A 22,789-nucleotide genomic window follows, 5' to 3' on the forward strand; every position below is an offset into this window, starting at 1 on the left:
GGAGAAAGGCAGGGTATAAATATCTAAAATATTTAAATGCATTTTTAAAACTGGGTTTTCCCTGCACTGTTTGGATTTGAGAACCCTGTACATTATTAATTAATTAGCATTATTTAGAAATCAGCAGGCACTTATCGAGGGAATGAAGAAAGTTGGGTTTCGGCTTTTGTTGTTGTTATGGGAATACAAGCAGGAGTGGGATCATGCAGAATGTGTGATTATCTTCACTTAGGTCTGAAGAAGAATTTCATGTCCTATAAAGGAAAAAGTAAATAGCCATGAAATTTATGTTTCAGAAGATTATCCTACTGGATTACCCATTGCATCAGTATTTGTTTTATTATGCAGTCCATAAAACCTTCTTTTCAGAATGTCATGGTCAGAGATTTCCTTGGTTGTTTCAAGAGCTTTTCTTGCTGATTCTGCAGATGTTCCTGTGCCCCGTGGCACAGAGTGGTAAGCGGCAGTACTGCAGCCCAAGCTCTGCCCACAACCTGAGTTTGATCCTGGCAGAAGCCGGGTTCAGGTAGCCGGCTCAAGGTTGACTCAGCCTTCCATCCTTCCGAGGTCGGTAAAATGAGTACCCAGTTTCCTGGGGTAAAGTGTAGATGACTGGGGAAGGCAATGGCAAACCACCCCGTAACAAAAGTCTGCCAAGAAAACGAAGTGATTTGTCATCCCCCCGTGGGTCAGTAATGACTTGGTGCTTGCCTAGGGGGTCTACCTTTACCTTTACTATGTCACAGGAAGAAAAGGCAAGAAGACGGCTTCTGCAGAGGGGTCTGGGCGATGGGCCCATCATTGACTGATATGGTTGCTTCACTTCTTCATTAACCAGGGTCACATTGCAGGACATCTCTGAGGAAAGGGGCTCCCAACCATCCGTTTATGTTCAGCAGAGAGCAGGGCCTTTGCACTGCTTTGCCTACCTTTGCCTCTGAGCAGACTGCATCACTGCTTGACCTTTTCCTTTCCAGGCTTACTCATCCAGCCAGAGGGGATTGCTTGGCTGGGTCTAGTATGCTGGGAGTACTTCCTTAAAGGAGAGTCCTGTTGCACCCTCTTCGAGGGAGGCGATGGTGATGAAACCCCTAGAAAAACTCTCCTTGGACTCCTGGCAATTTCATTACCTACCTACCTACCTACCTACAATTTCTATTCTGCCCTCCCCACACCAGCAGGCTCAGGGCGGATTACATTAATAAAACTTTAAAAATTACAGTCCACAATTTAAAACCACTATAAATACAATATAAATATTTAAAACATAGCAGCACAAACTAGTTTGACTCAGTCCAACATGTAACCGTCACTAAAAGATACTTTTAAAAGAAGTTTCCTTGAGGTGGATGCTCTGATAGGGAGGGCCCCGTTCTATTCAGATTCGACCAGTGGGGGCCCTGCCCAGCATCAACCGTGTGCCTGGCAGAACAGAACTGTCTCACAGGCCCGGTGGAAGAATAACAAATCCTGCTGAGCCCTGGTCTCATTAGATAGAGTGTTGCACCAGATTGGAGCCAGGACCGAGAAGGCCCTGGCTCTAGTCAATGCTTGGCGGGCCTCCCTGGGGACAGGGACCATTAATAGCTGTTTTTGTCCAAATTGAAGCATCCTCTGGGGCACATATGGGGAGAGGTGGTCCTGAAGATATGCAGGTCCCAGTCTGCATAGGGCTTCATAGGTTAATACCAAAACCTTGAATCTGATTCGGTACTCCACAGGTAACAGAATCATCGAGTTGGAAGGGGCCACACAGACCTTCTAGTCCACCCCCCTGCCCAATGCAGGATGAGCCTAAAGTATCCCTGACAAATACTCATCCAGCCTCTTCTTGAAAACTGCCAGTGAAGGGGAGCTCACCACCTCCCTAGGCAGCTGATTTCACCTTTGAACTACTTTGACTGTGAAAAAGTTTTTCCTGATATCCAACTGGTACCTTTCTGCATGTCATTTAAGCCCGTTGCTTCGAGTCCTATCCTCTGCTACCAACTGGAACAGCTCCTTGCCCTCCTCCAAATGACAAATAACCAATGCAGCTGGCGCAATACCGGTGTTATATGTGCGCCACTAGGCTGATGATACGCGCCACTGCGTTTTGGATCAGCTGCAACCACCGAATCAGACCCAAGGGGGCCCCTGTGTAGGGCTCGTTACAGTAGTCTAACCTAGAGGTGACCATTGCCTGGATCACTGTAGTTAAGTCGCGGGTTGAAAAGATAAGGGACAATCTGCCTGGTCTGTCAGAGATGGAGAAAAGAAGGCCTGGCAACCGCGGCGACCTGAGCCTCCATTTTCAAGGAGGCATCTAGGGTCACCCTCAGGCTCCTGACCCTCAGAGCCACGACTTAACTACAGAGCTGGAGCCAGAATAAGATGCTCAAGTGCCTGATGAACATGCAAGGCTAGGCTTTCTTAGATGAGGCTGAGTATTTCTATCCATTTGCCCTTTTCAGTCTTGCTGCTTTTGGAAATGAAGCTGTCTTTGAGGAAGACCCGATCTCTCCAGCAGCCATTGCCTTCAGTCATTGGAACTTTACGGATAAAGTTGACTCAGGGCTCAGTATAGGCAGCATCTTTGGCATCAGCTTAAACAAACTCCAGTGGTTTTCCCTTCTGTTCTGTCCCACCCCAAGTTTTCAGATCAATGTTACATTTCAAATTGTTACCATTTGTGTTCTGGTTGTTGTAGCTTGACTTTCAAGAATGTTCACTTCTTAATCTGAAGAAGTGAGTTGTGGCTCATGAAATCGCATACCCTACCACTAATTTTGTTAATCTTGTAGGTGCTACTGGACTTTAGTTTTTCTCCACTTTTTAATGTGGGGGACTTTTCCCAGTTCCAGACACTGTGTGGGAGTTGAGAGGAAGCCCCTCCCCTTTTTTTCTTCTCTGTTGTATGACCCCGCTTACTGACTGAGAATAGAAATTCACAGATAGGGTCAAATTCTGTACAAAGCTAATAAGATTCTTCCTATTCAGCGGCAAGTTTAAGGGGCAGATTGTTCAAACTTTTTAATGCAAGGTAGCATGACTGACATGTTCAAAACTCCCATATTTTTTAAAGTTACAGTCAGTTTGTCTGTACTCATTTCATTCCTGCCTTTAGCGGGTCAGATTAGAAGACCTTAGAGAATTCACTTCCAGTTTCTCCAGATCCATGGGATCGGGAAATGTAAAATTACAAATAAGTTTTGGAAAGCTGGGAGAATATTTAGCAACTTACTAACATGTATGCAGTATGGTTGGGATGGAGAGCAAAATGAAATGAATTTAAATGGGGACAACTTTGAGTATAGCTACTTGATACAAACATACTTTTGCAAGTTTTTTTCCCCCTGCGGCAAACAAGTGGTGGTATGAGGCCATCTTGCAGCAATAGATGGAATTGCAGAATGAAGTTTTTAAAATGGATGTATCCTACATTTTCTTTAGTTTGGTCTATTCCACGTAGGGCTTATTCATCAATTCTGGCCCCATACTGCATCAGTTTCTCTCCGGACTTCTGCACACACGGTTAAAATATCCCAATTCAGTCTCCAAACTGCTTTCTAGATTTTTTTTGCATTCCGCACGGAGATAGGCAGCAGCTGCCACAGAATCCGTCTTTCCCAGGCTTTTCTGCAGCTTTCCTCCCTGCACACGTACCCCAATATTTATGTTTCCAGCAAAGTCAAACCGGGGCTTTTTTGAAGTGCAGAATGCTTTCTTTGGTGTGAAGCCTGACCCTGTCCCTGCCTTTTCCCCCTCCCCTTTATTCCTCTTCCTCCTGATTGGTTGAATAGCAAGCAATCTAGTTTTTTCCTGAATTTTTAAAACATTAAATGGCACCATTGCAACCTTGGTGCCATTGAAAAGCACCAAAAAACCTATTGTAAGTTTCCTCGGCAATCAGCATAATCCATTAATAGTATAAACCTGAGTAAATAAAGACCTGATTGTATGTTGGCTGGTTCTTGTTTTGCTTTATTATTTGTTATTATACTGTAAAAAACAAAATGATTTCAGTAACCAGAAATACTTATGTGCAAGGTAATTGTTTCATGTGTTTTCCCTGGGTCAAACCTACCATGAACTGTCAAATGCCAAAGTGAATAAAATTCTTTCCCTGGCACCTAAAACTCCAAAGAGTAAATGTTGGATGAATAGCAGCAGGGAAGGCACTTTGCAGGCAAAGTATATAAGATGGTTTGTGAGATTTAAAGTTAACATGGAATTGATGGTTCAGCCTAAGGAGATGAAATGGGCTATAATTATTTTAATTAAATAAATAAATTGCATTCTTATAAGTCAGCAATGCTGAGTAGGGAATGGAGCCACTGGGCAGTTAAGTGTGCCCTCAAACTGCCCATGTGGAGCAGGATTAATTATTTTGTTTTAATTTAGGATTCCTGTTGCAAAGGATATTTTGTATGAGTAGAATGAGATGACTGATTAAAACAATTTTAGTGCGTGTTTTTATTACAGAGTGAATCCAGGGAACACATAATTGCCTTCAATATGTTGAGTTACCGAGCGTGCAAGAACCTATGGAAATCTTGTGTAGAACTTCACACATTTTTCCAGGCCAAGAAGATGCTACCTCATGAAAAGAAGCTACTCTCTCATTATTGGATGATTGGTTCTCGAACCCCAACAAAGTAAGTGGGTACTCCTAAACTGAAAACTTCCGAAAAGTAACGTGAAACCCAGTTTCAGGTCTTGTATGGGAAGAAGCACGTTTATGAATGGCTTGGGGCAAAAAGTTGCAAGAGCTTGTGACTTGGGTCGTAAATTTTTCTGACTTGTTTTGCGAGCTTCTGTTGGAACCTAGAGCATGCCACCAAAAGCCGGAGAAGGTGGAAATGGGGTGGTGGTGGTGGTGTTGCAGTCCTAGATCTTAAAAGTCAGCTGTAAGGTTGATTTCAGCTTTGGGATGCCAGCAAAAATGACTGACTGTAGCAGGCAAGAAGCCTCGAGTGAAAGTAAAAGTTTTACAAGATGCAAAGGAGAGAGGCGGAATGCAACTGCCCAATCTGAGACTTTACCATGATGCAATCTGCCTAGTTTGGCTAAAAGAGTGGATGACATTAAAGAATAAGAAACTATTAGCCCTAGAGGGATATAAAAAAATTTTTGGATGGCACGCATACCTATGGCATGACAAAGTAAAGGTCAACTCGATGTTCCTGCATCATTTTGTAAGGAGAAGTCTATTTACAATCTGGAAGAAGTATAGAACTTACCTACAAGAAGGAACCCCCTTGTGGGTGGTTCCATATGAGGTGATAGATCCGAGAGCTGTGGATAATGAACAACAATGTTTAACGTACAAAGAAATAACTAAGATTGAAGTATCTAAACTTAGAATAAAGACGCAAGAGGAACTATCACCTAACTATGATTGGTTTCAGTATAGACAGATTAGAGACTTATACAACTCAGACTTTGCAAAAGGGGGCATACGAACAGAGAACTCGGAACTAGAGCAGACCCTTCTTAAAGAAGACAAGAAAAGAATATCCAAGGTATACCAAGTATTGCTGAAATGGTATACTGAGGATGAGATAGTTAAAACACAGATGGTGAAATGGGCTATAAATTTCAATAAAGAAATAACAATGGAGGCATGGGAATACTTGTGGAAAACTACAATGAAGACAACGACATGTATCAATATTAAAGAGAACATTTTCAAAATGATCTATCGTTGGTACATGACACCAAAGAAGATTGCGCTAGGGAATTTGAATACTTCTAATAAATGCTGGAAATGTAAGAAACATGAGGGCTCCCTCTATCATATGTGGTGGTCGTGTGAGGTAGCTAGGCAGTTCTGGGGGGAAATAATAAGAGAAATGAGTGAAATTTTACAGTTTCAAATAAATAAGAACCCAGAACTCCTGCTGCTAAACTTGGGAATGGAGGGAATTCCAGCCCATCATAGGACGTTGATTTTTTATATGACTGCAGCAGCTAGACTTTTGTATGCGCAGAAATGGAAAGTACAAGAAGTACCAACTATTGAAGATTGGATCTACAAATTGCTGTATATGGCTGAAATGGACAAGATGACAAGAAAACTGAGAGATCTGGACTCAGGGCAGTTCAACACAGACTGGGAGAAGCTGAAACAATACCTGGAGAAGAAATGGGAGGTGGGAGGAAAACTGTGGCAGTTTGAGAACTACTGAAATATAATAAAAGTATAAAAGAGAGGGGTGACTTTACCGGGGGAGGAAGAGAAATGTGAATTTATAAGCAGTTAGATTAATTGATTGAGATATATATAGATATGTATAGGTCAACTGATAGAGAATAATTAATGATAAGGTTTAAACATGAGGATTGACTAACTAACAATATTTTCTTTCTTTGACAAGATTTATATGCACCAAACTGAATGTATAGAAGAGTTAAATTGATTGAGTATCTGAGGAGTTATATAGAATTACCATAAAAAGTTGAAATGAGTAATATATAGAGAACAAATCAAATTGTTTGATTTAAATGTGGGAAATTTTTATGGTTTATGATATATAGGTTTATATAGAATTATTCAAAACTGGAAAATGGGATAAATTGTTTATCTAAAGACGTATAGTTTGGGTGTATAATAATTAAAGGAGTTAATGATGCACTGCTTAATATAATGGAGAATGTATATCTGTTTTAGACAGAGGAATTTAATAGAAGTAAGGGAAAAGGGACAGAGGGTGGGAAAGCTGTTGGAAGTCAACAAAAGGGGGGGAAAGGGAGGGGGTTAGAAACGAAAAATTAGGGGAAAATTGATTGTAATGTAAAAATAAAAATGTTCTAACCCAATAAAAAAATTTTCAAAAAAAAAAAAAATGACTGACTGTAGCTGAAGCGTGCTGCAGATGTAGATTTGTGAGGACTGGAAATGCTGGAACAGTTTAGTGTTTAGTTAGTTCTGCCTGCTTTGTCTGGAAACATCTTTGCTTTAAGATGAAATAGGGAAATGGATCAGTAGGACTTGATTGCCCTATATCAGTGACGTCATTTAATGCTTGAGCAATGCGTAGGTATACACGTGCAACTGTCTGAGTGGAAAGGAGACAGAAGTGCAAGGTCATGTTGCAATCTTCTCACTGAAGAAACAAGGGACTCATCCTGCCGGTGTCCCTGGGCTGTTGCGGGTCTTTAACTTACATCACTAAATCAGATGTAGAAAAAGAGGAAAAAATGTGGCATTTCAGTTATTTAAGTTGGTTTCAGTGACTCGTTTATTACAGCTTGGCTTCTTTTTGCTCAGAAGGGGACTCTTGCCAAGCTCATGTTCTTTAGTGAAGGTAATAGATAGTAACTAACTACAGTTCTAGTTATTCTGGGATTCAGGCCAGAGTAATTATTAGGGAAATAGCATCTTTCAAGGGTTCGAGTTTAAAAATGAGCACTCTGCTTTTTTCTTATTTTGTATTTGACAAAAATGCTACAGTAAAGTTGGCTAGTCTTAAAGGTGCTACTGGACTCTTTTCTGTTTTGCTACTACAGACTAACACGGCTAACTCCTCTGTATTTGACATAAATTCAAGTTACTTTTCTAACTATATGTACGTCGTACGTAAGATGTCTTTTTAGGGTCTCCCATCTCAGATGCAAACTGTAATGAGTTCATTTTATAATGATCACCTGCTTCCTGTCCCCCTGACGCTGATCACAGGAAGCACCTCAACGGAGATGCCAGGAATAAAACCCTCTGGATTATCCAGCATTGCCTTGCAGCACTTTTAAAATGCAGGGAAGGAAACTGCAGCCACGTTCCTTCATCAAAAGAACGTTTAATAGATCATTGTCCCAGAAGACCTTGGAGAAAACTCTGCCTAACATTCATGCATGGGATCCAAAGAACTCCGCAACTGGTTCTGTGAACCACAAGAAGACTGTTTAATTAGTTTTAAAGGTTTTTGTTATGAACATGATAAACAAACAAATGAATAACAAAATAATACTAGTTAATACCAATAATACAAAAAGAGTATAAAAATCTGTGGATTCCATTCTGTTAGTCATACGTGTAAAAATATAAAATAGTCATACATAAACCATATCAGTCTCAGAAGCAACCTCTTGGTTTATCCAAACTTTTCATTAAGTTGTCATTTCAATCAAGCTATGAGGCACACTTCTACCTTTACCAATTGCAAAAACATTTTCATAACATTCAAGAATTCAGTGCTGTATAACTTTTCAAGTACTTATGATTGCCCAGCCCTTATTCTTTCGTGGTTTAATTGAAGGCACTTCTCCTACAGAACTGGGCAACCAATATTCTAACAGCAACCAGTAAGTGGAAGAATAATTGACCCTTGATTCTGTTGGGAATCACAATGTTTGAAATTTCCCCATATTCTTTCTTTCATAAGATTTTTACATTTGGGAATTTTTATGCTTTATAGCTGGTTTTAAAGTGCCTCTTGACCAACTGCTTTTGAGACTGAAAGGACTTCCGGAACCAGTTTGTGGTATGGCTTAGGAGCCTGCTGTTCTAACAACAAGTAAAAATCCCTCGAGGCAGGCTCAAGGTGTTGAGCTCTGAGTGTAGAAGAGGCACTGCTTCCATGTGTGATGTGCTTGTCTGCTATAGAGAGAATTACATGCAAGTACCAGAACCCTGTAACAGCTGGTTAATGGAGGCTCCTGGTAAATTGCCTGCTCCTGAGACTGAAGGTGGCTACAGGGTTAACTTTATTGTCAGTTTATTGTTTGTAGCTTATTATTCCTTTTTTTGCCTAACAGAGGTACTATATTTTTGAACTGAACAGCTATGGTAAAATTGTTGGTCTCTTGGAATGAGACACCCCATATGTATGAAATGATTGTTGTGAATTTTATACATGCTTTAAAGCTCCATGAAGTCCTTAGGGCAGAAATGAGACAATTTGTTAAGGTGTTCTTGCTAGAGGATGTGGAGAAGAGATTTTCTGTCATTCACAAGTTATAATAAACTGCCATCCAGTGAGTGAGTGCAAACAGGATGTTTATTGCTATATGTTATGGAATGACAGCACTTTTGGATTCTGTTTTTTTGACAGCTATATACGTAGCTGGGGAGCACTGTTATTTGGGTTGCTTTTCATTGCGAGCCGTGAATGGCCTTGTCTGAAAAAAGCACACGTAGCTGTGAAGGCATCTGGGACTCTGAGAGAGATCTGTTCCATACCTGAAATAAACAAAATCTTGTAGTACACAATGTACTTAGCCGGGCATGCATTCTTTCATTTCAGATCTTCTAATAATCAGTGCTGCAGAAAGGTAATAGGGGGCATGATCTGGAATCCAGCAATGAGGAGGTCTTTGTCTGTTGAACACTTAGAGACCAAAAGTCTTCCTTCTCGGTCTCCTCCAGTGACTCCAAACTGGTAAATTAATTTTTGAATATTTTTATAACATGAAAGGAGAAGGGAAGCAAAGCAATAATCTTGTGGATAGCTTAGAGAAAAGAGCCATTTTTCAATGACTGCATGCTGTCTGCACTTTCTTAGAGGATGAGATCAGCTAGTGGGGATAATTGCCTCCATTGGGGCAATCTCCAGTGTAGCACCAGAGGGGAGGGGGCTTTTCCCTGCATGCATCAAACTGATTCCTGCATACATCACAAGAGAGGGGATTCCATTGGGCACTGTGTCCATGAGCTTGAGCCCCACTGCCCAGTTCCAGTCAGAGTATTTCTCTCCCTCTGGCTTGTGAGCAGATCTCTCCAGGGATGGGCTAGGGAAAAGCATTGAAGGGAGGGTGTTCCAGCAGCTGCCACGTGGGTACCTCCCCCAGCAAGAACCACTGCCTTCTTCCCAGACCCCAGTAGGCAACATGGGCATGCACTCTCCCCCCACCCCTTTCTGAGAAGGTTTAGCCTACTTGCTTTATTTGGTATTTTATGGTTTGCCCTGCAATTATTGGCTCATACATAGTAACTGAGCCATGGATTTCAAATATTATTAATGGCATGGAAGGAAACCATGGGGCAATGGTTGTAATACGGTAGACTTCTCACATTTTAAAGCTCTTAAGAAAGGCTCGATCATAACTGATTTCTGAATCCCACTTCTCTTTTTAAAAAGGCGAAGTCCTAGACTACGTCATGAAATTCGTAAACCACGACACTCATCTGTAGACAACCTTGCAAATGAGATTTCTTATATAACAGAAACTGAAGACGTTTTTTACACCTATAAAGTTTCCCCGACTTCTAAAGACAGTGATTCAGAGCTGTCCCAGAGCCGCAACCCGAGGTAATTAATTAATTGATAGAGGTTTGATATGGGTTTTTGGAAGACACAGGTTGATGATTGTTTTCTTATTGATTTTAGATACTGGTGATTGTGGTGTGAACCTGTTAACAACTAGACATGGGCACGAACCACAAAAAACCCGAACCATGTGGTTCGTGGCATTTTCACGAACCAGGAACCACGAACTCCCACAAACTGGGGCAAGTTCACAAACCAGTTCATGGTTTGTGGTTCATTGGGTTTAAATGCCCCTTTCCGGCCACTTAGCAGCGGCAGGGAAAGGGGCATTTAAACCTCCGGATCAGCTGCTTGTCGGGGAGATCCCTGACAAGCAGCTGATCATTTAAACAGGGGCTGTTTAAATGGCCACTCCCAGCAGCGAAGAAATGGCAATTTAAACTGTAGGTGGGCTTGGCTAGCCGGCTGGGAACTTCTGGCCAGGCAGCCAAGCCCCGCTGTTTAAATGATCAGCTGCTTGTTGGGGATCTCCCCCACAAGCAGCTGATCTGTGGGTTTGAATGCCCCTTTCCCTGCTGCTTTGCAGCAGCACGGAAAGGGGTATTGCTGTTTTAACATGAACCAAATGAACCAGTAGACCAGTTCGTGGAAACGAGCTTCCGCGAACCACTGGTTTGTGGGTTTTTTGGTTCATATTCAAGTTCGTGCCCATCTCTATTCACAACAGGAATATTTACATTGAAAGACCAGGTTATAAATATATTAGATAATGATATTAAGTATGTATCATTTTTGTTTCAAAATCTTTAGTTTTGTTTGTTATTTTATACTTAATTTCCAGTGGTTTCACTGGAAAACATTCCAATCACAATTTTATTTCTCATCCTATATAGATAGAATTTTCAGGGAGTATACACTTCATCTAAGAGAGATTCCCTACCAAATTTCAGACGTCCTGTTTTATAGGCAGTTAAGGGTAAAGTACGTGACAATTGAAGGTGAAACACAGGAACATTTTTAACATTCATTCATTCTTCTTTGTTTTTGTTAGCCTAATTAGTATAATTAGTAAGGCTTTTGGCTTCCTTTTTTCATTAGTTTGGAAATTATATATCTAATTGATATAACCTTATGATAACGATGACATTCAATCTTAAGATTTGTTATTAGTGAAAGAACGTTGTATCAAAGCCATACACCACATTCCAAAGCATGTACTCAGATATAAATTCCACTGTGTCTAATATTTAGTGGCTGCAATCCTAAGAACACTTTCTTGGCAGTAATCCCCACTGAATAAAATGGGACTTCTGAGTAGACCTTCTCAGGCTTGCTTCCAGTGTTTGTGAGAGTTGTAGTCAATGTGAGTACATAGCAGCGTATAGGCAGAAGGTCTTTAATATACTGGTGTTTTCTATGCTTTTTTGATGTGTACATCCAATATATGTATGCAGCTGGTAGTATTCTCATAGTTATACATGATGAACATTTTTAAAAGAGTTAAAATCTAGAACTAAGAATGACAGTTTGCCTAATCCATTCTAATTTATTTGCAGAAATTTGCATGCTGGTATTTAAGTAGGCTGTAGAATGGCGCCAGTTGGTTCTGCCACCCTTTCACAAGTAGTCTTCTGTGGCAGTTTAGCAGGGGAATTATCAGGGAAATACCATAAAACCTGAACCACCTTTGAAATAAATTGCAGCAGCATGGCGGGTGAGAGAGCTGAGGCAGTGGCATGTACAGTCTGTGGCATATTTGTATTCTTACTTGAGAGTAACAGCAACTGCACTTGCAGCAAGTGTAAGTAGGTCGCTCTACTGGAGGAGAAGATACAAGGACTTGAGGCACACTTGTCCACACTCAGTTTAACAAGGGAAGGTGAAGAGTACATGGACAGAAAGCATGAAGCACTTTTCAGAGGGCAACAGGAGGAGGAGGGAAAGGTATCTCAGGATTTTAAGGAGCACCCAATGCAAGAGGCGGGCGCATGGAAGAAAGTAACCCACAGGAGCAGGATAATCAGGAGACATTCTGAACCTCTGATGCTAAGCAATCGCTTCCAGGATCTCCCCCTAGATATTGATTCTGGACCACTAGATCAAGAGCTACTCCCCCCAGACTCCTTGAACCTTGAAATAAATTTCTCAGGCCCCTGCAGATGAGAGGACTCAAGCTTCCATTCCTCAATATAGGAAAAGGCATGTGCTGGTAATTGAGGACTCCCTACTGAGGGAGGTAGAGGGTAAAGTGTACCAACCAGACTTATCATCTTGAGAGGTATGCTGTCTACCAGGTGCACGCATCCAAGGTGTGACAGAAAGGGTAGGAAGACTTATCAAACCCACAGATTATTCTCCTGTGGTCCTGGAGTGGGACAGTCAGTACGCTCAGGTAGATCCTCCACCTCCTCTTGCGCAGGGTCGGACAAACTTGCGATCCCAGGGGGAGGGGCTCCCAGGCTCTTCAGTTTTTTCCAGCCCTGCTCAGCAGGAGTCACGGACCTCTTTTGCTCTACGGAGCAGCGATCCTGAATAGCCAGAGAAAGCTGAGTGGAAGTGTGGGCTCGCTGGGGGAAAAGGAAGGACGTGTTCCTCCTCCCCACCCCACCCCCATCACCTTCCAGCTGTGAGCTGCAGAGCCGATGCTCCTAGAGCGCTAGGACCTGGCTACTTCTTAGGCTAGGAGAGAGGTGCACAGACGCCACGGCAAATGCGCACGCATGCCGCAGCAGCCGTGAAAGAGGGAAAGCCTGCAGGGCTCCGAAGCGGCGGAAGCCTCATTGTATGCACCTGAAGCGGCAATCTCAAAACAAAGAACATTGCTCAGACAGCTCTAAAGGTAAAAGGCCTGCTAAAGATGCTGCCCAAACAAAGCCAAAAAAGATGGAGAAGGTGGAAAGGAATCCCAGTGACTCGGAGGAGTCCCAGTAGTGTTCAGAAACATCGCACCAAACCTCGGAGAGTGAGGAGGGTGAACTGTCTGATGAGGAAGAGGCTGAAGTGGGTCAAGTGCAAACTAGGCTTTTTCCATTAGAAGTATATTCCAAATTGCTTACAAAGGTGCTGAGGAGATTGGAAATTTCTCAAACAAGTACAGGCAAAGTCAAGGCAGTAACTCTGCACCCCCAAGGTCTGGAAAGGGCACTACCAAAGTTGGGGCCCAAGCAGACTGGGGTGCCCCTCTCAGCCATTTTTCTTGACATTCTTAAGACAGAATGGGATAATCCTGCTAAGCCAAAGGTCTACCAATTGGTGTTTAACAAATTGTACTCTCTGACACCTGAAGATGTGGCAAAGTTTAAACTGCCCACAGTAACAAAGTAACTAGCCTGGCCACTATGTCGGTGTTACCTATGGCTGCAGAAGGCAAGCCAAAGGACCCTTCTGACAAAAAGATAGAGCAGGCAGTATGCAGGAACTTTGAGGCATCAGCAGCGTCATTGAGATCTTTAGCCACTGGCTCTCTGTTTGCTAGGGCAGCTTACACCTGGGCTTCGGACTTAGCTGCAGCAGGTAGAGAAGTCCCAAAGGAGATCAGAAATGAAGTTAAGAAAATAACTGTGGCAGCGGCCTTTGCAGCAGATGCGACACTGGACTCGTTTCAAATGTCTTCCAAAGCCATGAGGTTTAACATAACCGCACGACGAAACACGTGGCTGAGAAACTGGGATGTGGATCCCCCTACTCGTAGCAAGGTGGTGGCAGTACCTTTTAAGGGCTCCAAATTGTTTGGTGAAGCCCTGGATAAATATCTAGTTGAAGATGCAGAGAAGAAAAAAGTCCCACCATCTAAGAGAGAGGACCAGAAGCACAAAGGTAAACATTCCTTTCAGGACTACAAGAGGTCTTCAAGATAGGGTACCGAAAGACTCTTCATAAGTAGATGGTAATCCAAAACAAGAGCTGATCACACAGATCCTTTAGCTTCAAAAAGTCAGCTTCCTGATCCAAAGGACAGAAGAAAGGTGGTCAAGCGTGACTATCCGTACCTCCGAGCAACCAGGATCGGCAGTCATCTATAGATCTTTGCTACTTAGTGGAGACAGACGATTTCGGACAGATGGGTGCTGGAAACAGTATTCAAGAACCCATCACAACAAAAACACTTGAAGATAAAAGAAGCCATCAATCACCTAATCAAGATAAGGGCGATAGAACCGGCACCAACACAACACAGAAGACAGGGGGTGTATTTGGTCTTCTTTGTAGTTCCAAAAAAGAACGGGGATGTCAGGGCCATTCTGGATCTAAAATGGTTGAACCTCCACATAAGATCCAAGAAGTTCAAAATGGAGACCATGAAGTCCACGACAGGGTCCATTCAGCAAGGAGACTTTCTAGCCTCCATACATCTGTCCAAGGCCTATCTACACGTTCCTATAAGACCGGCACACAGAAAATACCTGCGTTTTCACTTACAACAGTGAGCAGTATAAGTACAGGGCCCTGCCTTTTTGTCTGAAGTCTTCGCCAAGGGTGTTCACAAAAGTGTTGGTGACTCTGATAGGCTTCCTCAGAATCCAGGGCATAGCCTTGGCACCCTATCTGGATGGCATTTTGATAAAGGCCCCATCCCTGGGAACAGCTCAGGAGGCAGTATCGATAACGATAAATTGCCTAGAGAGACATGGCTTCATCATCAATCGCCAAAAGAGCGTCCTTACTCCAACACAGAGGATAGTCCACTTGGGAGTGGTAGTGGACAGTCATGGACAAGGCCTTTGTGTTCCTAGAGAGACAGCAGAAGATCACCACTCTCATAAAGTCGATTCAAAACGACAGACTGGGGGAGGTGATACAGCTGGCCAAACTACTAGGGATGATGGTATCTTGCCAAGATATACTCCAATGGTCATGATCCCATACGAGGCCATTGCAGAAGTTCCTTCGGAGACATACAGATTTGCGGAAGGTTTCCCGCTCAGAGAACCTCAGAGAATAACCATGATGACAGACACGAGTCTGACCGGATGGGGAGCCCATACGAAGGACAGAATAGCCCAAGGGGAATGACACGCCTGGGAGAAGGCTTGCAACATAAACCTGCTGGAGCTAAGAAAGTCATAAAGAACAGCCTAAGGGAATTACAAGGTTGTCTGAAGGGGAACCACATCTTGGTACAAACAGACACCGTGACAGCCAAAGCTTATATAAACAAGCAAGGCGGCAGCAAGTCAAAGACCCTGAACAAGGAGGCTGAAGAAATTCTCCGATGGGCGGAGACAAACCTAAAGTCTATATGAGTGGTTCACGTGGCTGGATGGCAGAACTCAATGGTGGACTGGCTGAGTCGAAACAAAGTGGATCAAGCAGAGTGGATGCTGAACAAGCAGATGTTTGCGCTGATATGCCAGAAGTTTGGCGAACCAGAAGTGGGCCTATTTGCGTCTGCAGTAAACAGGCAAGTTCCAAAATTCTTCTCAAGGCAAAAGGAACAGGACGCAATGGGAATAGACGCACTAGCCGAAGACTGGCCACGGAATCTCCTATATGCCTTTCCACCAGTGAAAATAATACACAGAGTGATACAGAAGACAGTGGAACAAAAGGTGGAAGTGATAACGGTGACCCCCTTTTGGCCGCGAAGACCATGGTTCCAAGACCTAAAGAGACAATTGTGCATGGATGCCTGGATGCTCCCTTGCAGGGAAGACCTTCTAACTCAAGGGAAGATTCAGCATCCAAACCCGAAATCCCTAAACTTGACTGCCTGGAAGTTGAGCACAGCCAGCTTAATGACTTGGGTTATTCCAACAGAGTGATTGCCACGATGCTAGCATCAAGAAGATGTTCCATGAACAAAAGCTATGATAGGACATGGCAAGTGTTTAAGGAATGGTGCGAAAAAAGGGGGAAGGACGGCATCCATGAGACAGGTCCTTCTGTTCCTGCAAGAGGGGCTAAACAAAGGGCTTAGTACTAGCACATTGAAAAGACCAGTGGCGGCAATTTCAGCTATTAGGGGGTCAAAGAGAGGGACGTCCCTTTCCAAGCATCCTCACATTAAAAGGTTCCTAAGGGGGACTGCATTAATTAATCCTCTGCAAATACATAGATTTCCAACTTGGAACCTAAATATAGTTCTTAATTCACTAACTAAGGAACCATTTGAGCCCATGGCAACATGCTTCCTTAGAGAGTTGACCCTCAAGACGGTTTTCCTAGTGGGGTTAACCTCAGCGAGATGGGTGTCAGAAATTGGGGCCCTGTCGGTAAATCAGGAGTTACATATTTTCCATCACGACAAAGTTGTGTTAAGGACAGATCCTACCTTTATCCCAAAGGTCAACTCATCTTTCCATAGGGGGGAAGACATAGTTCTGCCTTCCTTCTGCACTAACCCGAAACATGAGAAGGAGAAACAGTTGCATAGGTTAGATGTGAGAAGAGCATTGAGCTGTTATATAGAACGGACCAAGAACATCCACAAGGTGGAGAATATGTTTATTTCCTTTAGACAGAGTTCGCTAGGTGGAAAGGTGACATTTTCTACTATAAGTAGATGGATTAGGGAATGCATCAGCTTAGTGTACAGATGCACTAAGTTGGTCCCACCAACTGGAATCACGGCCCATTCCCTGAGAGGAACAGCTGCTTCAGCAAAACATAGATCCCGTTGTTAGAGAAAATCTGTAGAGCAACGGCGTGGTCTGTTCACACATTCACAAAACATTATAAGATGGACCAGATAGCTTCGGCTGAAGCAGGCTTCGGGAGGAAAGTGCTACAGCACATCCTGAATGGTTAAGATCTAGAGTACCCACCCAAGGGTACACTGCTAGAGATATGCCCCGACTGTACTGACTGTCCCACTCCCGGACCACAGGAGAATGGAAGATTTATATTCACTTACCGTGAAGCTTCCTTTCTCGATGGTCCAGGAGTGGGGCAGTCCAAGGTAAAATAAATAAATAAGGGAGAGGGAGAGGATATAGGGAAGTGTTAGCTTCTGTTTTCGTGGTTTTTTGGAATGGTTGCTGGTTTTTACAGTTGTTTCTTACCAGTTTTTTGAGTTATACGTGTTGAGTATACAGTGACTGGGACAGAAGGGGATTCTGGGGCTTGAAAAGGAACTGAAGAGCCTGGGAGCCCCTCCCCCTGGGATCGCAAGTTTGTCTGACCCTGCGCAAGAAGAGGAGGAGGAGCTACCCGAGCGTACTGACTGACCCACTCTTGGACCACCGAGAAAGGAAGCTTCATGATAAATAAATATAAATCTTCCATTATCCCTTCTTTCTTCCTGATACATGTGGGAACAAATGATATTGCCCGGCACAGTCCAGAATGCATTAAAAGAGACTATATGGCTCTGGGTAAAAAAGGTTAAAGACCTAGGAGCACAACTTGTGTTTTTGTCAGTTCTTCCTGTCATAGGCCATGGTTTAGGAAGGGAAAGAATGCTGCAAATAAATGACTGGCTATGTAGATAGTGTCATCAGGAGCAGTTTGGTTTTTTTGGACAATGGCTTACACTTCCGAGATGAAGCTCTTCTGTCAAGAGATGGTTTGCACCTCATGAGAGTAGTTAAAAATGTTTTTGGTAAGAGCCTTGCAAACCTGATAAGGAGGGCTTTAAACTAAATCCTGTGGGGGAGAGACAAAAATTCCAAACCTATAACTGGAAAAGGGAACACTGAAGACCTGCAAGGAGTGGAACATAGGCTAGGAAACATTAACTCACAGGTAAGCACTGAAACAGAAACCTCAGGGCATATAACTCATGGCTTCCGATGTCTCTACACTAATGCACAGAGTATGGGAAACAAGTAGGAGGAACTTGAAGTTCTAATACAGGAAGGGGACTATGACATAATAGACATTGCTGAAACTTGGTGGAATGACACAATTAGAATACTAGGATTGAGGGATACAACTTGTTCAAAAGGGATAGACAAATAGGGAAGGGGGAGGAGTAGCATTATATGTAAAGGATGTATATACTTATGAGGAAATACATATAACTGAGCATGGAAATTCAGTTGAGAGTCTCTGGGTAAAAATAAAAGGAATAAGAAATAATAGTGATACTATTAAGTAAATAAAGTATGTGACTCTGGTGTAGGTGGTGTGGTAATGTTGGATGCATTTTTCTGAGGGGAGACATGAGAAATGGGGAAAATGGAAAGCCTGGTAAAAGGGAGGAGGTAAGATTTTAAGACTGTCTTTTGTGCCATTCTTAAATATATTCTGATTCCCACATCAGAATACGCGAGTACTGGATCCTCTCTTTGTCTTCTCTTACACTGCAAGAGAAGTGCAAATGTATTGGAACTCTCATGGGTTTCAGTGGAATTTTTTCCCACATTGTATTGATGTTTGTGGCATTAATCTATTTAAGTACACAAGAACCCTGCTGGATCAGACCAGTGATCCATTTAGTTCAGCATCCTGACTCTCACGGCAGCCAGCTAGTTACTCAGCAAGGCTGAGGCCCTCCCCTGATGTTGCTTCTGGCACAGGGATTCAGAGGTTGACTGCCTCTGAACGTGGAGGTTCCCTTTAGTCACCAGGGCTAGTAGCCACTTAATGGACCTCTCCTCCAGGAATCTGCTTGATCCCCTTTGAAAGCTGTCTATGCCTGTGGCCATCACTACATCCTCTTTAATATACCGGTGTTTTCTATGCATTTTTAATGTATACATCAAATATATGTATGCAGCTGGTAGTATTCTCATAATGAAAGTTTTTAGTAGTAGAGTATACTCCTAAATCCGTATTCCAAGGCTGAATGTGAACATTAAAATCCAAAGAGTTAAAATCTAGAACTAAGAATGACAAGTTTGCCTAATTCGTTCTAATTTATTTGCAGAAATTTGCATGCTGGTATTTAAGTAGTCATAGAGTGACCCGCAGATGTGACGACAATGACAGGATTTTTTTCTCCATGATATGCTCATTATTTATCCAGTCTGCATTAAATTTACTTTGGTACCAGTGTGTTCTGGCACCAAAGTAAATTACAAGCTTTTGTAATTACAAGCCTGTGGCCCTCACTACATCATCTGGCAGTGAATTTCACACGAATCCGTTGTTGTGTAAAGAAGTATTGCGTTTTGTCTATCCTGAATTTATTGTCCACTATGTCTACCCCATGCATAATTTTATAAACCTCTGTTATGCTCCACCCCCAGTCTCTTTTCTGAACTGAAAATCCCAAACTCCTTAATCATCTTAATTATTCAGTCAAAGTAGGATCACGCATCATAAGCTTTATTGCAGTGGCTCACAGCCTTAGCAATTGACACTAACAGCACCAGAATTATAGTACAACAATCGCAACAACAGTAAACACTAATATACCCAGTAGGATCATACTTATAGCAAGAGTAGTGGAGTCTGTGCTCCACCAATATTTACAGTGATAGTACTAAAGTCTGTGGTCCCTCCCTATCTCTTTACTGATGGATCTCCGTGAGACCACATCCGTACAGTTTAGCCCTCCTGAGTAAAAAGCCCTCTTGAATAATTCATTTTTGCATTGTTTACAGAAAGCCAGGAGAATGAGAGCTTTCCTAGCCTCCTCAGGTAGACCATTCCATAAAGTGGGGGCCACCACAGAGAAAGCTGCTGTGGATTTTGCCCATGTGCAAGGTGGCACCTGCAGAAGGCCCTGTTCAGGTGAGCGAAGCTGCTGCAGGGGAACATAGAGAGAGAGAGGGCATCTTGCTGGACCAAAGCCATAAAGATCTTTTTATATGATAGCCAGTAGCTTGAATTGAGCCTGATAACTGATAGGTAGCCGGTGGAGTGACTGCAGAATGGGAGTAATATTCATGGTCCTCCTAATTCCCAATAGTAAACAAGATGCAGGTGTTGTGCACCAAGTGGAGTCTCTAAGTTAACTTGAGAGCCTTGCTACAAGTGACATTTTACACGTGAAGGATTAAGGATCATTTTCGCAAGTCTTTCTGGGAACTGAAGTTCCTCTCCCCCACCCCTTTTCCTTTTGTTCCTTCCCCTCGCTGCCTGAAGAGACAGAGAAAGCCTGCGGCAACAGCAACTTTTACAAATCGTTCCTCCAGTCACAAGCCTGCTCTCAGTGATCTTTGGGGCAGGCAGCTGCAACTTTCTCAGCTTTCTCCGGAGCATTCCCCCCCCCCCAGCAAGACGATTTGCAAAAGCTGATGTTGCCGTAGGCTTTCTCTGTCTCTTCAGGCAGCGAGGGGAAGGAACAGAAGGAAAAGGGGTGGGGGAGAGGAACTTCAGTTCCCAGAAAGACTTATGAAAATGATCCTTTATCCTTCACGTGTAAAATGTCACTTGTAGCAAGGCTCTTAGAGGGGAGACCTGTGAACAGCGCATTACAGTAGTTAATTGAATTGAGCTTGGTAACTGATGGAGTGACTGCAGCATGGGAGTAATATTCATGGTCCCCTCAGCTGCAGATAATAGCTTTGCTGTGGACAGAAGCACTCTCATGTCTCTCCTTTCAGAGAGGAATACATCTTAACTCTTCGGGAGTCTTTCGAAACATACTTGAATCCAGAGGCTGGATGAATACTTGTCAGAGGTGCTTTAGGCTGATCCTGCACTGGGCAGGGGGTTGGACTAGATGGTCTGTATGGCCCCTTCCAACTCTACGATTCTATGATATTTCTTTCCTGTGGTAAACTGAGAATTGAGCTGCATAAATTGTAAGCAAGAAAGGTGGAAGACTTGTGTCCCCCATGCCCCTTTTATTTAGGCACATCTGTAAAAATCCATCGTTGGTACTCATGAAATTGAGGAGACTCAGGGGCTGAAGTGAGCAAACAAAATATTTCCCCACCTTCTTCAGGGGCATGAATATATGGCCTAGGTTTGCTGAGCCAGCCATTTTAGTTATATCCTTGAGTTTTTGCAGCAGCTGGCCATTTCTCATACAGAAAATATAATTCATCCACTTATTGATGCAAAGAGACTCTAAAGAGACTGGTGGATATTACAGAGTGGAGTTTGTATGTGCGTGCTTTTGAACATTAGTGAAATTTGTTTACAATCCTGTATCACGTTGGCATCTGAATGCCTGAATTTTTTTAAAAAAAATTAAAGTAGGGAAGAAAAGTGACTGTGCATGGCGTGACATTAGTGTCAGTTTTAAAGGCTGTTTAATTTTTTAAAGAAGCTGTTATGTTCACAGTAGCCCTGACCTGGATAGCACTGGAGGGCTTGATCCTGTCAGATCTCAGAAGCTAAGCAGGGTTGGCCTTGGTTAGTAATTGGATGGGAGACCTCCAACGATGTCCAGGGTTGCAGAGACAGGCAATGGCAAACCATCTCTGTTAGTCTCTTTCCTTAAAAACCCTACCACGAGTTGCTGTTAAGTCACCTGTATGGCAAGAACTTTATCTTTCTCTATGTTCACAGTAAATACATTAGAGTTTTCCTTCATTTCTTTTAATATAACAACAACAACATTTGATTTATATACCACCCTTCAGGACAGCTTACATCCACTCAAAATGGCTTACAAAGTGTGTTACTATTATCCTCACAACAATCACCCTGTGAGGTGGGTGGGGCCGAGAGAGCTCTGGAAGAGCTGCAACTGGCCCAGGGTCACCCCGCTGGCTTCAAGCGGAGGAGGGGGGAAGCAAACCCGCCTCTGCAGATTAGAGTCCTGCTGCTCTTAACCACTTCAACCAAACTCATAAAAACTGCAATTTATGTTTCATGGAATTGTATAATTTATTTAAGGCATTTGTATATTGTTTTCCTGTTGCTTTCCCCATCACACTGACATGTTACAATTTACAACTTTGTGGTTTCCCCAACCCCCATTTCTGTCAAGTGCAGTCTGTGTAAGAAATCCATCCTGCTTTAATTCACTTTGCTTTCTTAGTGTTGCAAATAATCTTCAGGCATTAGATATGTTCTGTGTTCCATCTTCTATTTTTTGTTGCATACACAACATCTTGACCCAGATATCCTATAGGAAAGTGATCCAAAGCACGTCTACTCAGGAGTAAGTCTCATTTTATTCAGTGGTGCTTATTTGTAGGGAACTGTTCTTACGATGGCATCCGTAGCTCACTGTCAATTTGCCCGTTTGTACTCATGGTAGATAATCAGCATAATTTCATAAGACTTTATATATTATGCATGTAATATTCTTTGTTACAGTTTATTATTAAAGCTCCTCACAGCTCTTGGGGATGGCTCCTGGTTACACACATACAGTGGGGAAAATCGATTTGCTAAGAGTCAAGGAGCCACGTGCACAAATTGCAAGCACTTCCAAGCTAGCACAGGAGTGTTACTTGTCTTTCTCGTGCATCAGCATCTGTTCACACCTCATGGCATCTTTGAACGAGCATTTCCTCCATCTTCATAAACAAAATTTTAGGGCAGTTACAGCTGTAATGGGGGGGGACAAAACAGTTTATTTTGGGGCAGGGACATAATTGGATCCTGGCCTATTGGCACTAGACTGAACATGCATTTCGGTGTAATGCATAATGTGAGAACAAGCATTAAGATCTACGCCGTTCCCACACGGCTCACCTGCACCTGAAACGCTGCGCAACATGCCGCAAAAAACGCGGAAGATCGCGTTTTCTCTCGCGAGTTTTGCGCGACATTGTGCAATGTCGTGCAAAACTTGCGAGAGAAAACGCAATCTT

At 42.8% G+C, this 22,789-nt stretch overlaps 1 protein-coding gene across 7 annotated transcripts in view; it reads left to right on the plus strand.

Moving 5' to 3' along the window:
- PTPN3 (protein tyrosine phosphatase non-receptor type 3) overlaps positions 1-22,789 on the plus strand; it is a 178,779-nt gene that overhangs the window by 108,752 nt on the left and 47,238 nt on the right. For all 7 annotated transcript variants that reach the window (XR_008597804.1, XM_054990820.1, XM_054990821.1 and 4 more), the window contains 3 exons: positions 4,465-4,637; positions 9,225-9,359; positions 10,059-10,229. Coding sequence is in view for 6 of the 7 variants with exons in the window: in XM_054990820.1 (XP_054846795.1) it covers positions 4,465-4,637; positions 9,225-9,359; positions 10,059-10,229 (479 nt within the window). In the remaining variant the exon portion in view is untranslated. The remainder of the gene's footprint in view (positions 1-4,464; positions 4,638-9,224; positions 9,360-10,058; positions 10,230-22,789) is intronic.

This window comes from Eublepharis macularius, chromosome 11 (assembly GCF_028583425.1).
Source record: "Eublepharis macularius isolate TG4126 chromosome 11, MPM_Emac_v1.0, whole genome shotgun sequence".
Lineage (NCBI taxonomy): Eukaryota > Metazoa > Chordata > Lepidosauria > Squamata > Eublepharidae > Eublepharis > Eublepharis macularius.